Below are 12,074 nucleotides of genomic sequence, written 5' to 3' on the forward strand. Positions count from 1 at the left end.
CTTGTACTATTATGTCAGAAGTGTTTCCGTATTGTTCTATTAGTATTCCTGGTTATTGTTTTTAAATAGCCGCATATTAATGGTATATGTTGATGTCTCAGCATGACTAATTGATATGAGAAGTATTAAGCTCATGCTGCAGACACCTTTATCCTAAGGTTCTGTGTGCTGTTCTCATAGAGGAAATACTCTACTAATGGTGGCACATTTCAAGCAAAAGCATGTCCGTTTTTTATTTTTAAATTGCTTATGGTAAAAATTCATTTTCAGTTCAACAAAGTATATGTTTGTAAGTTTTGTCATCTGCCCCTTGATGGATGGATGTGTAGGCCGAGGAGTTTACATGTTTGGTTTTGTTTTTGGTGGTTGTGTGTGTGTGTGTGTGTGTGTGTGTGTTTCAGAAGGGGAGGGTAATGTCTTCTGTTGGAACATGCACTCCACCCTCTTGATAAAGGTTGTGGTAAGATTTGCATCACTACCCATGACAATCATCCTCATAGCATTTAGCTCACAGCTCTTAGCTCACATAATGATGTGTGGAGGGTGGAGTGTATTGCAGCCATATTCACCTTTCATTTGTGTGTTTGATGTGGCATTTATATTAAGTAGGAGTAATTTTTTTTCTGATTTTTTTTTTCTTGTGTCACCAGTGCACCTATTCCATTCTTCCATCGCTGTGCTCCTGTGAACATTTCCTGCTATGCCAAGTTTGCAGAGGCCCTGATCACCTTTGTCAGTGACAATAGTGTCTTACACAGGCTGATTAGTGGAGTAATGACCAGCAAAGAAATTATATTGGGACTTTGCTTGTTATCACTAGGTAATTGTTTTTCTCATTATTAGCTATTGCATAGTATTGCAGTAGAAGACTGTTCTGTCTTTTAGCCAAAATATGAATACAGCTGGGGATACCTGCAAAATGTTGAACTTTCCAAAGTCTAACTGTTTCAGATTATATATAGTTATAAATATGTGCATACATAAGTATATGTATCTGAAACTAATTCCCCTTCTTTTTCTCTCATTTGAGAAAACTGGAAAACTGGGTGTTTTCCCAAACGTTGGTTACTATCTATAACCACTTCCGATATGACAGCAAGAAGCTTCTTTTAATGAATCAATAGCCTTCTGCTTTTTGTTATTATTCCAGAAGACATATTTGCTTATAAAAGAGGCCACATATTATATATTCCCTTCTAAAATCACAGATTTCTGATAGATTACTTTTGATTGATGTACTTTTTTTTTTTCATTGCAACAGTTCGTAATATCACTGTATTGCTGGAAAATTAGGAAATCTCCACTTGTTAGCCACTGAATTTTCTGGTCAACAAATTGATAATAAAATAAAATGTCATATTCAAGGTATAAGCTCCCTATATTATCCTAGAACAATATATGTAGCCATATCAGGCCTTCTGAGTTGGGAGAAGTAAACTATGCTAAGGACCAAACCTCTATTTTATTATAGAAGTGAAATTAGTGTTTATGCCTGTTACTAGCAATTATAGTCATTGAGAAGATACAAGCTGTGTTCCCATCTTTCCTGTCATTAGAGAGTATTTTCTTTTTGCTACGAAAATTTATTTCTGTGATATTTGAAAGACTCCTATCTGTTTTTGATTCCTGTACATTTATTGCAAAAGTGAGTACCTTAGTGTTACCTAGACACAGATCCCAACCATTTATTTGGATTTGCAAATGACCCAAAGAAATTTGACTATTAGTCTGTTTATAAAAAATTACTTACTTTCTGAAATAGTTGAATACCATAATCAAGGAGGGGAAAAAAAAAGACAAACCCTAGCCTTAAAAGTAGTGATAATAATGTTGTTAGGGCACTGATATTCCATTTTTTTATTACAGTGGTCTCTTTTGAGACTTAGGAATGTATATAACCGAAAAGACCTTCACTCTTTTGTTTTTGAGATGGTCCTTTAGATAAAGATGAGCAAATTATGATTTCAGAAATGTATTTTCTCATGCAATAGATAATTCCCCCCACTCCCTTTCTTTTTTACTCAAGATTTTAACGCATTGGCATTTAGCTTGGGAGGGGCAGTAGAGGTGCCGGATAAGAAAGTCAAACTAAGCTTTGCTCCTTTGTTAGGAAGGAGTTTTCAGTCAGGAGCTCTGACCCAGTTGAGAAATGAGGGCAGCAGAATTTTGGGCTCAGTGGGTCTTAGGATATTATTCCATAGTGTCAGACCATCCCTGGGTGTTTTAGAGGAGAAACAACCAGAAAAAGATAAAATACTACCTAGCTTGCTGACTGACCATAAAAGAAGTCATTCCTGAAATTCATAGATTACTCAAGGAAGTGTAGCACCTAATTTAATTGATCTACGTGTGGTATTTTTCTTGTCACCAACATGACATGTCATTATCTACACTTTGTGTGGGCATGTGTGTTTGCATGTGAGTTCTGATGTCTTCCTGTGGTGAATCCACAACAGTCCTGTACTGTTTTTGAGTCACCATGTGCATTTGCATGTATTCTTTTCTGTCATTTATAACCTGCACAGTTAGTTGTCTTTGGTTTTGAGTGATGCTGTTCAAGTGGCAGAATTAGCAAAGACAAAATGAAAAAGCAACTAGTTTCTTTCCGTACCTAAATTGCGGTCATGAACCAGTCAATAGCAACGAATTATCTCCCTGGGAAAAAACAACAATTGGAAGAATTTTTCTTTGTGTTTTCCTATGTGTTCAAATAATATTCTGCGTGTTTTCTATCTTCCCTGCAGTTCTGTCCATGATTTTGATGGTGATAATCAGGTATATATCGAGAGTGCTTGTATGGATCTTAACTATTCTGGTCATACTGGGTTCACTTGGTAAGCTGCTTATTTCTTTGTTTTTTAGTAATTAGAACTGAGAGTTAATGTTTGCTTTTAATACTGTATTTTTATGCAAATAACTGGCACCTTCTACGTTTGTTTGCAGATGTGCCCTCTACCCCCTACGAGGTATTTCCATAAGCTCTGCTATGCCAAATTTTTTTTTACACATTAGTGTAAAAAAAAAAAAAATTAGCGTAAGAGCTTATGAAAATACCTAGTGGAAGGAGGGTGGGGTTGGCACACAAACATAGAAGGCATGCATTATTTGCGAAAAAATAGGATACTCCCTCAATTCAGAACTACTTTGATTGTTTTAAGTAATTTTCCTGTTAATAAGGCTTATGAATTAACTTTTTTGAAGTGTAAAAAGATTGGTAACTAAATTACACTGGAGTTAGTTCATTATGAGATTACTAAATCGTATAAAATGAGAGGGTCATTGGCATTTGGAATAAAAGCTAGTGGAGATATTTTTCAAAGGAGCTCACTTATTTTTCCGTCAGTATCAGTTCCAGGGGAAGAGGCTTAGAGAAAAGAAAATAGTTGAGGGCTCTGTTCTGCCTCTTTCTTGCTCTTTATTTAAACTTCATTCTTCCAGTGGTTCATTTCTGGCAGCTAAAGGGACCCTTTCCTATAATCTTGTACATTTTAGGGCCTGAGACACCATTCTGAGGTGTCTTTCTGATTGAAAACTATTCCTGGCATGATAATTATGTGTGTGTTTAAAAATTAGTTATTCTCTTTATATTCTGTTTTTCTGCTTGTAATGAAACCTTTTGGGCTTTCTGTGTGTGTTTATTTAGTTTTTTCCTCCCAATTATAAATGTGATACCTACTCATGGTAGAAAATAAAAATTTAAAGAAGAAAATAGAAATGTTATTTTCACATACTGTATATTCTCTCTAAATAATTTTTTTACTTTTGCCTTTAAAATTTTCATAATTTTATTTACTACCCTCTCCTTAGTTCACCACTCTTACCATTTAAAGTTCAGACCTTTTTTCTATGCTTATTTATATAGATATGTATGTATGTTATACACCAAATTTTTTTTTAACCCAATGTGAGACTCTTTTGGTAGGAGAATTTGCCCTATTTACCTTTACAATTCTAGATTTCCTGATGTCTGTTTTATGGTTTCCTTAAATTTATGTTTTCTTAATTTGTTTTCCCTACTTTATTATGCTTTCTTTGATTTGTCTTCATCCTTGCTTTGGATGGTATACAGTTTGTCTTTACTTCTACAGTTGGTAACACATATTTCCAAAAAACATTTTTTTAACCTAGAATTCATTATTATTAAAGGCTGAAATGAAATGATGGTGTATATTGAGTTTCCCCTTACCTCTTTAAATTTAGTGTAAACTTCTTTTTTCTTTTCTTCCTCTATTCCCTTCTGCCCACTCCTACTTTTTAGCCTTTGTTAAATAATCTGTGCTTTGTACCCAGGTTATTATTAAGGTTAAGATATTCACATGCTATGTCTTCATTTTAAAACTTTTATCCTCGCATTAAAAGTTTCATAATTACATTTACATCTAAGCTTTTCTGTAACTGGTTTTAGTGAGAACTACTGGTCCTTTTTTCCATAAAACTCCATTCTTGAATTCTTAATTCATCTTTGTATTGAATGGAATGTGAATTCAAGTAACTTACTCCCGAAGGGCTCATGGGTGGTATATTTTCTCAACTCTGCATATCTGAGATTGTCTTTGTCTTCATATGTGAATGTTGAGTTTGTTGGATATAAAAATTTTGAGGCACAATATGTTCCCTTGCGTGTGTACTTTATTTCAGAGAGTAAGTTGGAGACCATTCTAAATTTCATTCCTTGGCCTGTATGCCTCTTTCTCCTACCTAGATGTTTATATGATTTTTTAATTTGTCCTTATAATTAAAATATTTTGTATAATTCTGAATCGTAATTAAGTTTGTCCATGATCTTGTTTTGGGGGGATCTTTTTCGACTCTGATTAAGTTTTCTTTATCTGTATTTGGTTGTTTCCATTTCAGTGGTTTTTTTCTTAAGGTCAGCATTCATTCTTCTTGCTGTCATCTTCTAAGTTATCATCTTAATCTTTTTTTATCATTTCCTTTACATTCTGGGAGAGCTTTTCAAGTTTATCTTCCATATCACTCATTCAGCTTTCCTCACTATCTGTTCTGTACTTGACTACCTATATACAACCAGGATCTTAATTTTGCTGTTCCAATCTCATTTTATTTGTAGTTCTTTCTTCTCCCAACCACCTTTCTTTTCATTTCAGTTTGTAGCCTTTGTATTTAATTCTGTATTTAGATGGACAGGTCTTATAATAAATCTAAATTTGAACTCCAGCTCTACTACTTACGAGGTATGTGACATTTGACATGTTACTTAGTCTTCCTAAGTATCAATTTTATCATCTGTAAAGTGAAGCTAATAATATCCACTTACTAGTGTTGGAGTGATTATATTAGGTTCCATATATCAAATGCTTAGCACAGTTACTGGCACAAATTTAAATTCTTACTAAATTATATTTACTGTGACTGTTGCAAACGTCCTCCTCGATGTCATCATTGCATCTCATTTTATTTTTCTTGAACTTAAGCTTTTCTCTCATCACTTTTTATTCCCGTTTGTAGAGAATATATTTTCTTCCTTTTTTTTTTTTTTTTGAGATTATTAAGCCATTTTCTAAACAATTTTCTTATACTGGCAAGATTTCAGACTGGAAGTATTTCCGGTGCTCTGAAATATTTTCATAGACTTCTGGTTTGTTTACTGATGTTGAATAGAAGAAAAATTCCTTCTCAGTACTTGCTAACAGAGAAGGTACAGAATTTCCCTTTGACTCTGTTCGTTCTGCCCTTGAGTACAGGTGGAGGTCAGGTTGATGTGTGCAGATCTTAGCCCAGTTTGTTATCCACAGGCATTCATCTTATCCACCTATACACACAGCCCTACCCTGAATCTTCCATTTCTTTACCATGAAGGAAAAGCCAACAAGGTCCTACAATATGATCTGGTCCCCAGCTACCCCTCTGTTCACATCCCTGCCACTTTCCCCCTTGATTATTGCTGTAGCCACAATGGCCCCCTGCTTTCTCTCATGCTAGGCAGGGCCCTATCCCAGCACCTTAGAGCTTCCCTTACCTGTTGCCCTACATAGTTTCATGGATTGCTCTCTCTCTTTTTCTTCAAGTCCCTTGCTCACATATCATCTTAACAGTGAAGCTTTGCTTACCCATCTTTTAAAAAATTGCAATCCTTTCCCAACCCCAGCACTTTCTACCCCTCTCACCAGGCAACGTTTTCTTAGCCTTAATATACTCTGCATTTACTTGTTCCTTATTTTTTCTTTCCCTTTTACTATATAAACTCGGTGGAGGTGGGTCTTTGTTTTACTCACTGCTGTATTCCTAGCAACTAGAACCGTAGATGCTGTAGTCACTGAAAATGTTGGCTGAATGGATTGAGTGAATGTGTGTAATGCTCTTATCTCTTTTAAGGAGGTAGCTTTGCCTCTCTCTTTAGTCTGGTTCTCTGAATCTCTGAGCCAGCGTTCCAGATAAAAACTCTATCCCTAATGCCTACTGCTATCAGAGATTTTCTGTCCTTGCTCCTACCTTTGGTGGGAGCTACTCTTTTGGTCTTCATTTATTCACTTAACAAATATTTAATCAGTTACTTGACTCTGTAAGCACTAGGCACTAGGATACCGTGATAAGTACAACAGAGAAGATCTTTGATCTCCTTGAGCATCATCGCTGATTTCTGTGACCCTTACTTAATTCTTACAGCCTCCCCAGTTTAAACAGATCCTGAGGCTGTCTTTCTGATCAATTCCTCTCAGGAGTCTGGGAACAGTGTCTATTTTTGCTGGCCTCTCTCAGCTTCAGAGTCTATAGTAAGTAAAGTTGAAACAAGTTTATCGAATACACTGAAGGATCAGTAAGAGCCTAATGTGGAAAATAGTAGTAGGGTAATTGTAACTCCCCTCATGCTGACAAAAGGCTGTAGCCACATACCTTCCATCCACGTCCCTTCCAAATGAACTGTCGCTCCATTAGTCCCATGAGGATCTGTAGGAAGGGTCCAGAAGATTGAAGGTTTATGTTATATGTCTTCTTGTGTTAATTATTGGGGGAAAAAAAATTTTTTTTTTTGTCTCCAGGTGGCACAGGTGTCCTATGGTGGTTGTATGCAAAACAAAGAAAATCTCCCAAAGAAACAGTTATTCCTGAACAACTTCAGATAGCTGAAGACAATCTTCGGGCCCTCCTCATCTATGCCATTTCAGCTACAGTGTTCACAGTGAGTGCAAGCTTGGGTGTATCTTTTTTCCAGTTTTGGGTTTTTATTTATAGGAGATCATTGATGGAGCAGAAACTCGCCTCTAGTATTTGCATTCCTGAAATAAATAAATAAAACCCCTGTCCCACAGTGTATGAAGCCCTAAAAAGTCTTCAGGAGGCTTCTCTAATAGAAGAATGCTATTAGATACAATGCTTTGTTCCACTCTGCCTGCTGAGGGTAGAGGAATTTTTCCGTAGAGAAAGGATTCTCTAGAAGAATTTTTTCTAAAATATTATGGTCTTTTCTCATTTGCTAATAAAAGCTTATTTCTTACTGCTATAAGGTAATAATAGAAGTACGTTAAAAAAAAAAAAGGTTCTCTTTGCTATAGAAAAGTATGTTAAGTTACTTGTTCATTAATTGTTTATTTTCCCTTTAAACTTTTTTTTTTAACAGTGTGGATTATTTCAACAATATAGACAAGGTTCATTGCTGATCCACTATACAGTAAAATTGCTGATTAACATGTGGTTAAATAATCTATACTACTATCTTTGATTCATCTTCTTCACCCTAATCTACTTCTAGGAGCACTCCTAAGCTTTTTACTGAGCATTAGAAATAAATAATAAAACCAGCTACTTAAGACCATTGATGCCAAGCAGTATTTGTTAGTTATTATTCTGCAAATATGTATTAATCATTTTCTAAGTACGATTCCCTGTGCCAGATACCAGGGAATACAAAGGGTAAATTTCGCATGGACCCTACTTTTGAGGAGCTCTTGGTCCACTGGGGGAGATGAGATACATATAAATACCTTCAGTGTTTTTTGGTGATGGCACGTGGTCCTCTCCCCTGTTTTTCAGAGTGGCAAGCATCTATTCAAATAAATTAAGAGTCTTATCCTTATTGACTATTAGTCACAAATAACATGTTTTGATTCCTAATGAGTGGAGAAGTGAAAGATAGGAGAGTTCTAGGATATAGTAATACAGTGAGAAATCATGTCATGTTTAATTTAAAAGACAATTAGTAGCTGTAATATACAATTGAGAGAGATACAGACTGATTAAGTATTACTGAGATTCAGAGAATGATACTTCCAGGTTCTAAAAGATTTATGTTAAAAAAATTTCCACCATTGTTCAGCTTCGGTTCTCACCACTTAAACAGTCACTGGAACCTCACACTTCGCATTCTCTCTGGCAGGTTATCTTGTTCCTGATAATGCTGGTTATGCGCAAACGTGTTGCTCTCACCATCGCCTTGTTCCACGTGGCTGGCAAGGTCTTTATTCACTTGCCACTGCTTGTCTTCCAACCCTTTTGGACTTTCTTTGCTCTTGTCCTGTTTTGGGTATACTGGATCATGACACTTCTTTTTCTTGGCACTACTGGTAAGAAGACATATTACTTTGTTCTCTTGGTGATAAATATACTTTGCATTAAATGTTTTAAAACATCAGAGAAGTATGATTCTTCAGACATTTGTTGACCAAAGTTCAGTAACTGTCAGAACTAGCCATGGTAATGGTTCTTCAAAAACCCAGTCTGTACTCATGATTTTTAGGTTATCCTAGCAATGAGGGTCTAAACTAGGTAAGGTCTAAAATTCCATTTCATTTTTTAGGTGGTCATAGATTTGATTTAAGTTCCTGTACTGACTTAGACATTTCCATCTCTTCTAAAATGAACTGATGATTACGGTGCTACAAGGGAGTGTGGCCTCAAACTCCAGTTTCAACCAAGGATCTACTTGCTTTCTTGAGATTGTCTAGGTTGGAAATTATCTGAACCTAGTTAGAGCCCATTTAATTAGATTGCCACATGCACTTGTAACCACACTGAACAGCAAAAGGTAGGCCTAAGTGGAACTAACTGTGACGAAGAGCGTAAGGGTTGTAAACCTAAATGTGACTTTTCTGGCCATTCAGCACACATTCACCAACTGAATATAACACTTATTTCTGTTCTTTGCTAACAACTGAGGTCCATAGTTATTGGATAGCTTGGGGGAAAAAAAAAAAAGAAGTGGTTGAAATCCATACCTAAACTGAATAACTGATAATATGGTGTTTTCCAATAGAATAACTTTTAAAAGCTTTATGTGATGGCTATGAGGAAACCGGAAACCCTGGTGGCATAGTGGTTAAGGGCACGACTGCTAACCAAAAGCTTGGCAGTTCAAATCCAGCAGCCGCTCCTTGGGAACCCTATGGGGCAGTTCTACTCTGTCGTATAGGGTCGCTATGAGTCGGAATCGACTTGACGGTAACAGGTTTGATTTGGATTTTGATTAGGAGGAAATCAAAGTGCATTGTTTTATAATGCTTAATTTCACAACTTTTTCAATTGATAGTTATTTTTGCCCTTTAATCAAAGAGACCCATGGTCATAAAGTTTGGGGGGGATGGGCTAGGAATTTATTCTTGGAAATTAATTTCTTACCTTTAGTGGCCATGTTTCTTGATTTATACTTCATGTGTTTCTTCTTTCCTTCCCTGCTACTTTTGTAGGCACTGCTGTTCAGAATGACCAGGGCTTTGTGGAATTCAAAGTTTCTGGGCCTCTGCAGTACATGTGGTGGTACCATGGGGTGGGCCTGATTTGGATCAGTGAATTCATTCTAGCCTGTCAGCAGATGACTGTGGCAGGAGCTGTGGTAACATACTATTTTACTAGGTGAGAATTTGTACTTGTCAGAAAAACTCAAACTCAAGTTCATCTGAGTGATTATGTCATAAGGTTGAAGGGGAAGGAAATGGGACTGAGGCAGATGGAGTTTCATTTCTCTGAAGTGAATGCAGTAGGCTCTCTGTGTCCATGGGTTCTGCATTCACGGGTTCAACCAACCACAGATCAAAAATATTTGGGTATGTGTAGTATGATAGTTGCATCTGTACTAAACGTGTACAGACTTTTTTCCTTGTCATTATTCCCTAAACAATCCAGTATAACAACTATTTACATAGCATTTACATTGTATTAGGTATTATAAGTAATCTAGAGATGATTTGAAGTATACAAGAGGTAGTGCTTAGTTTATATGCAAATACCATGCCATTTTATATAAGGGACTTGAGTATCTGCGGATTTTGATATCTGTGAGGGGCCTTGGAACCAATTCCCTTTGGATACTGAGGGACGACTGTATGACAAAATGTTGTTAATTCTGGGAGATGGGAAAATGGGAGGTTATTTTTATTCTTTATATTTTTTGGTAACTTTCTAAAAAAAAAAAAAATCAGAACAACATGTCATGATATAACACAATTCTATTTAGTATAAGAATGAATCTTGTAGTGGTACCTTATATGATACTTTTATATAAAGGCCCAACAAAGAACACTAAGCCTTTTTAATTTGTTTGGATCAAAATAAGTGTTGAGAGTCCCCTTTCCTAACTTCAGAACTATTAATGCTGTAGGTCTCATAGTTTCCTACTAGCAAGGTGCTAGGTCTAGCTGGAACATCTTTTTAAATTTGTTTTCTGATTGTACAGTTAACACAATGGGTATTCACTAACAAGAGCTTTAAAAGAACAATTGTGAGTCAGCATCAACTCCACCACAACAAGTTTTTTGTTTGTTTGTTTGTTTAAATTAGAGCAAAGAAACCCTATGAGACTACCATGGGGAAATGAAACATTAATTTTATATGGGACATTTGTAGCATTTGTATTAGTTTTACATTACTTGGCAATTCTATCATGAAGCTAGAATAAGAGAACTAATGTTTCACCGTATTGGACTCTAAACCATTATTATGTTTCCAGCGTGGCCTAGGATTTGTTTTAATTATCTTTTTGATCATTTTTAAAATAGGGATAAAAGAAATTTGCCATTTACACCCATTTTGGCATCAGTGAATCGCCTTATTCGTTATCACCTTGGTACTGTGGCAAAAGGATCGTTCATTATCACATTAGTCAAAATTCCGCGAATGATCCTTATGTATATTCACAGTCAGCTTAAAGGAAAGGTAAGGGAAAAATGCTTTTCTCTGGTTCTCTGTGGACACACTCCAGATCTCAATTCTGCATGTACTAAAGCACCCAACCATGTTAAGTCCAAAGTTGTGAATGTTTTATTCAAAGTCTTCACAAACTGAAATCCGATCCTTCCCTCATGTTTCCCACTCATGCATACCGTAAGCTCTGGCAAGATCCACCTTATCACTGGTTACTAAAAGCGTGCCTTGCTTTTCTTCCTCTGTGTGGACTCATACACGTTCCTCCTTATAACCTCTTCTCTGTCTTGACTGTGTAAATAACAGGCAATTCAACATGGGTTAGCTCAAATGACATCTCTTCCTAGAAAACTTTCCTGATTTCTCCCAAAGAATGTTGCCCCTTTCTATTTTCCACTTTTATAGTGTATAGTACTTAGTATTTGTGTTATATTCTGATTCTAGCCTTTTTTTACGTTTAGCATTTTGTTTCTCCTCCTAGATTATAAGTTCCTTGCTGGTCTTATATACCTCACAGTATCATATTTGCAGTAGGTGCTGATTAAATGTCGAATTGAATGAATTAAAAATAATTCAGCCGTTACGTTTTGAGGAGAAAAGGGATGAGGTGGAGGCTTTGACGGCTAGGTTGTGATTTTTTTTTAATTTTTATTTATTTATTTTTAATATTTGAAGACCTATGTGATTGTTTCTTTGTTTTTTAAATTATTCCTGTTTTTTGCCCTTTCTAGGAAAATGCCTGTGCTCGATGTCTACTGAAATCTTGCATTTGTTGCCTTTGGTGTCTTGAAAAGTGCCTAAATTATTTAAATCAGGTAAACTATTTTTAAATATACATCTGCATTCACTTTCAGAGATAGGTTCATTGTTTCTTCTCCCAAGATAAAATAATCAAGCTTAACTGAAGGAATCTTAAGTTTTTCTTGTGTGGTTGTATATTGTATCTTTATCAAATCTGTATATGTCAATCAAAGTCTTAT

At 35.8% G+C, this 12,074-nt stretch overlaps 1 protein-coding gene across 3 annotated transcripts in view; it reads left to right on the forward strand.

Moving 5' to 3' along the window:
• Positions 1-12,074, forward strand: part of SLC44A1 (solute carrier family 44 member 1) — a 180,872-nt gene that overhangs the window by 116,244 nt on the left and 52,554 nt on the right. For all 3 annotated transcript variants that reach the window (XM_049895321.1, XM_049895319.1, XM_049895322.1), the window contains exons 6-12: positions 651-820; positions 2,745-2,834; positions 7,002-7,141; positions 8,336-8,522; positions 9,642-9,807; positions 10,950-11,106; positions 11,826-11,909. In XM_049895321.1, the coding sequence (XP_049751278.1) occupies positions 651-820; positions 2,745-2,834; positions 7,002-7,141; positions 8,336-8,522; positions 9,642-9,807; positions 10,950-11,106; positions 11,826-11,909 (994 nt within the window). The remainder of the gene's footprint in view (positions 1-650; positions 821-2,744; positions 2,835-7,001; positions 7,142-8,335; positions 8,523-9,641; positions 9,808-10,949; positions 11,107-11,825; positions 11,910-12,074) is intronic.

This window comes from Elephas maximus, chromosome 9, assembly GCF_024166365.1.
Source record: "Elephas maximus indicus isolate mEleMax1 chromosome 9, mEleMax1 primary haplotype, whole genome shotgun sequence".
Taxonomy (NCBI): Eukaryota; Metazoa; Chordata; class Mammalia; order Proboscidea; family Elephantidae; genus Elephas; species Elephas maximus.